This window comes from Poecilia reticulata, linkage group LG9 (genome assembly GCF_000633615.1).
Source record: "Poecilia reticulata strain Guanapo linkage group LG9, Guppy_female_1.0+MT, whole genome shotgun sequence".
NCBI lineage: Eukaryota > Metazoa > Chordata > Actinopteri > Cyprinodontiformes > Poeciliidae > Poecilia > Poecilia reticulata.
In genome coordinates, this window is record NC_024339.1 from 33,836,836 (window position 1) to 33,842,095 (window position 5,260).

The 5,260-nt window shown below is 41.1% G+C and overlaps 1 protein-coding gene across 1 annotated transcript in view; it reads right to left on the minus strand.

Moving 5' to 3' along the window:
• Nucleotides 1-3,932: 3,932 nt before the first annotated feature.
• Nucleotides 3,933-5,260, minus strand: part of cep120 (centrosomal protein 120) — a 19,201-nt gene continuing 17,873 nt past the window's right edge. Inside the window, exons 17-18 of the mRNA XM_017306552.1 lie at nucleotides 4,786-4,931; nucleotides 3,933-4,284 (exon numbers count right to left, since the gene is read on the minus strand). Of these exons, the coding sequence (XP_017162041.1) occupies nucleotides 4,068-4,284; nucleotides 4,786-4,931 (363 nt within the window). The 3' untranslated portion in view covers nucleotides 3,933-4,067. The remainder of the gene's footprint in view (nucleotides 4,285-4,785; nucleotides 4,932-5,260) is intronic.

Sequence of the window (5,260 nt, forward strand, 5' to 3'; positions counted from 1 at the left end):
CTCCGTCTGCGTTTCTCTCCTTCCCTCCGTCTGCGTTTCTCTCCTTCCCGTCTCAATCTGCAGATTATTCCTGCGAGGATTCCAGAAAAATCCCCAGAACAAACACGGCCGGCGCGTCGGTTCATCCATCATGGCCGCCTTTTCCCTGGGAGAACCGGATCTGGACCCGCAGCCCAAACAAACCGTCACACCGGCCCGTTTCAGGACGTTTTCCTCCAGGCTCCGACGAGCCGGATCGGGTTTCATGTAATGAGATTATAGTAGTGATAGTTTTAATTAGCAGCAGCTAGAAGGAAAACAAACCGAGGAGCTGCTGACGGACGAGGAAGAAAAAACAGGAAGAAAAAACAGGAAGAAAAGTCTGAGCTCACATGGAGTGAAGGTTTTCCTGCTGCAGATCTGCTGATCGTCACTCAGTAAAGGCTTTAAAACATCATCGATACTCAGATTTACAATATTTAGCATCAATCTGGGGGGAAAAACGACAAATTTAAACTAAAACACATTAAAAATACAAACATGACGGAGTTTTAGGGTCACAGTAAGAAAAAAAATATATATTTCAAGAATAAAGTAACAAGAAGTCAGTCATCATCATGTTGATTTTATTTTTAACACTTTTTCTTAGTATGGACCTAAAAGTCCTAAAGGTGAGTTTACTGTGGTTTATATTGTACCAGCTCATTAACATTTTTATTAAATCTTTAAATATCCACACTATAAAAAGGGTTTCAAACCGTTTCCTTGTTTTTTCGGGTCGGTTGTTTTCGGTTTGTTGTTCAGGTTTTTACTTTTGGTCGGAGGCCGAACTAAGAGTTTTCATGGACCACCGTTGGCCCCTGGACCTCCCTTTGGACTCCCTGGTTTAGGTAAAAGTTAATGAGTAAATATGATCGGATCCCATCAGAACCGGACTCGGTGAAGGTGGATCCTCTGAGGGAAGCTGCTCCAGAATCCGTCCGGATTTTAAACCCAGAAAGTGAAACGACAACATGGTTTCTGGTGAAGCAGCAGCTGGTTGACGCCTCCTTCCGGCGGCCATGTTTGAGTTCACTGTAATCAATCAGTTTAATCTCATTTTCAATTCAAAAGCCATTTTTGCTGCCAAGTTATTAAACATTTTAGCTCAACAACAAAAATATTTACTGTTATTAATCTGTTATTTAGATTCTTCAACCTTCAGACGGGAGTGAAGTTCAGTCCTTCAGAAATCGGGCCTGTAGATGCTAACATTAGCGTAGCATCTGTGCTGCTGCTGCTACGTGGTTAGCATCAAGATGCTAGCTTCAGTGATAAGCTAGCTGCTTTTAGCACAGCCTGAATCGTTTTCAGATCGTTGTCCAGCAGAACGAACCCAGAAGCAGCTTTAAATCACCGGTTAGATTTATGAGTCAGCAGAAACGCAGCAGATTTGGTTCAATCAAGTCGATAAAATTAAAGTTTTAATTTCAGGCTGAGGAGTTTAAAAGTGACTTTTATTTAAATTTTATTATCACTAACAGAATATTTGTCACATCTAAGGTGAAAAAATATGGAAACGATTTATGTTTACATCATGCCACACTTTTCAGATTTAAGAATAAATTTATTTTTAAATTAATTTTATTCAAGAAACGTTTGTAACGTTGGAGTTTGTCGTTTAATGTGATAAAACTAGAGTCATTATTTGTGTCAGTTCTGCTCTATAAGCAGCAACAATGAGAACAAACCCAGAAGAAACTGGAAACCAGCAGTTTGATGGTTTTAAATGGTTTTAATGGTTCTAATGGTTTTAATGGTTTTAATGGTTTGCTGTAGGTGGAGCTTCCTGTTGCTCACTTTCAGATCCAGTCATGAACTTACGGAGTTTTTCTTCTCAGCTCTGATTGGAAACACGTTGGAGAAGCAAAGTGGGAGAAAATCTGTCGGAATCTGTTATTTTTTTTAGATTTAATGTGTTGAATATGTATTTAAGAACAGGATAAATATGTTTACTGATCCATAAACGGCTCAGTTAAAACATCAGAGCAACAAAACTGAACTTCAATGTAAACTGGATGTTTATATGTAACCTAGTGGTGGAAGAGTGAACTACACGTGGATCGGATTGAAATTCAAAATCCGCGCAAAAAATGTAATTCAGGCGGACAAATGTTTTCTACACCCGATGCGTCCGGACGACCAGAATTATTCAAATTATTTATAATTCTGGGTTTGAAGCTTTTTAGCGACATTCAGCACCTAAGGAAAGAAAATGAGTAATAATCGTATTAAGAGGCAACTTTTATCCATAAGGTAAAATTACGTGCATGGATTTAGATTACACAACTTTGAAGATTCAAAAACATTTGTGATCAGTTTCAAAGTCACACTTGATCAATAACAATATTGATAAAATATTCAGACTAAGACTGAATCAATTCAAGTATCTGAATTTATTGGATCAACATCTGTGTTTTAGTTTAACGCAGGACGTTTAACAGAAACTAAAGTTATTCTGCAGCTGCAACAAAAACTTTTCTGGAGTTTTAATTTAGTTCAGGCTAAAGAAATAAATATAAAATAAACCGATTTAAGCTTTTCGATGGAATAAACCTGTGAAACTAAGAGATTCTCTGTAAAGAAAAACATCCTGCTGCCATCATTAATGCAAAAATAATTTATTCCAAACAAAAAGACAAAACAATAAATTAAATCACGTGAGGCTGCAGCGCCCCCTGCTGTCAGGCACCGGCGACAGAAAACGGATTATTTCAGTGAAAACGCTTCACGTCGAGTCGGATGATCACAAAAACGTCACATGATCTGAGAAATGTTACATTTTAGAATCGACCCAACGATCAAACAACATCTCAAAGGATCTGAAGTATAAAATAATTTATGAATTTAATATAAATGTTTGTGTAACAGCTGAACGTCGGGTTGGTTCAGAACTTCAGGAGAAAAATGATTTTCTGGCCCGTTTGTTTCGATCCGTTAATAAAAACTGTTTGTTTTAGTGAACTGAAGGTTTCAGCGTCTCAGAAATGATCGTTTAACGTCAGGAAGTTAAAAACTGAGATGACTTCGTTTGTTTCTCGGCTCCTGGAGGCGTCATCAGTCGGTTCAGCCGTATGAACATTTATGAGCTGCTGCAGATCAGAAAACATTTTGATCTGATGACGTTTTAACGTTTCTGCGCCCAGTCAGCTGATTCTACGGAAGCCCAGAAAGCCAAAAATGAACATTTTTCCATGTTCTAAGTCTGACCAAAAGTTTTTTCTCTCCTCTGTGTAACAAAGTAAAATATTATTAAATTCATCTTCACTGAGCTGCAGCCAGTGGAGAAAAAAGTCACAAAACGCAGTTAGAGAAACGAGGCGACGATAAATAATCAGGATTTAAACTTACGAATTTATTACAATTATGAGAATAAAGTCATAATAGTAAGAAAAGGGAGAAAAATCTGCAAATAGTGGCAATAACAGCTGAACCAGGTGACTTTATTCTCATAATTTGTTTTCTTAGTGCAAATAAAAAAAAAGTTTATTTTGCTGCGTTGGATAAAATAAAAGATAAAATCTGAAAATATTTCATTTGTCCTTTATGTTCTAGATAAAGTAACTTATTTCCACTTTGATGTTTCCTGTACAGATTTTTTCTTTAGCCATAAAGGCTTTATAAAAATAATAAAAATGGTCCAATAATTTCACGGGGGAAGAAAATAAATGTTTAATAATTGAAACTATTTTAAATTATTAATTTAAAGTGAAGACAGAAAAAAAACAGTCAGACTTAGAAAATGGGTCTTAAAAATAAAAAGGTTTTTTATCCAAACTGTTCAGGTTTACATAAAAACCCCAACCTGCTGTTTGTCGACCAGAATCAAACCTTCAGCTCTGGTTCTGATCAGCTGATTATTGATCAGCTGATCAGCTTCAGACGCTGCTGATCCATTCAGACGCTGTAAAAACTACAAGTTAAAGTTTTATTTCTGTGCAACGTTAACTCAACGGAGCTGAATCAGGCCCAGTTCCTCTCCACGGGCCTCAGGTGAAACGTCCCCGGCTGATTGGCCGGTGTGGCGGCCGTCTCCCTCTGATTGGCCGTCAGAGCTTCCTGTCCCTCATGGCTTCCTGTATCTGCCTGCTGAGCTCAGCGATGATGCGGTCGTCGTGCGTGTAAACGCCGGTCCTCAGCAGCGTGTCTCTCTCCTCCAGCAGGCGGCTCAGGTGTTCCTCCGCGCTCTCGTTCAGGTTCAGGCTGGGGGCGGAGTCTGGCTCTGCGGGGGCGGGGCCTAACTTCTCCTCTTCCTGCTTCTTCAGCCTGTAGGGCAGGAGTTACAAACATCCAGAGCAAAACACGTCCTAAACAAAACATTTCACATCAGGTCGTCTTACTTTCTGCTCCGCTAAATGATAAGTTAGTTTGACTAATGCTAAAGCGCTAATCCTGCTAATGCTAAAGCGCTAATCCTGCTAATGCGCTAATCCTGCTAATGCTGAAGCGCTAATCCTGCTAACGCGCTAATCCTGCTAATGCTAAAGCGCTAATCCTGCTAATGCGCTAATCCTGCTAATGCTGAAGCGCTAATCCTGCTAACGCGCTAATGCTAAAGCGCTAATGCGCTAATCCTGCTAATGCTAAAGCGCTAATCCTGCTAACGTGCTAATCCTGCTAATGCTAAAGCGCTAATCCTGCTAACGCGCTAATCCTGCTAATGCTAAAGCGCTAAACCAACAGTGTTTATTTCATCTCCAGTGTTCCTGCAGGTGTCGGTCCTGACCTCCTGACCTTTGACCCTCCAGACTGAAGCATCTTCCTCACCTGTTGAGCTCGTTCCTGATGTCGTCCAGCTCCTGGCGGTCCTGCCGCACCGCGTCCTTCTCCTCTGTTGCTAGGTAACGGAGCCTCATGGCCTCCAGCTCCGCCTGCTGCTTCTTCAGCCGCGCCATGGCGTTCTCCTGCTCCCTCTGCGCACAAACACGTTAGCGTTAGCATCGCATCTCTGCTAGCATCTGAACTTTTCACATCTCCACTAAAACCATTAGCAAACAGACCTCTGACCTCAGCTGCCAGCTCTGTGTTTGAGCGCAGCGAGCGGCGCGGTGATAAATTTGTCTGCTTGTACGTTTTCATAAAGTCTCCCTGAGGATCCGATCCAGAGACCGACCGCGTCGCCGTGAGAGCCGACAGAAAACTTCATAAAAACGTCACCCAGTCGTTTTTCTCTCCGCCGCCCGGCCAGATTTACCAGAACCGCTGATCCGGGGTCGGGACGACCCGTAAATCAGAGCTGCGC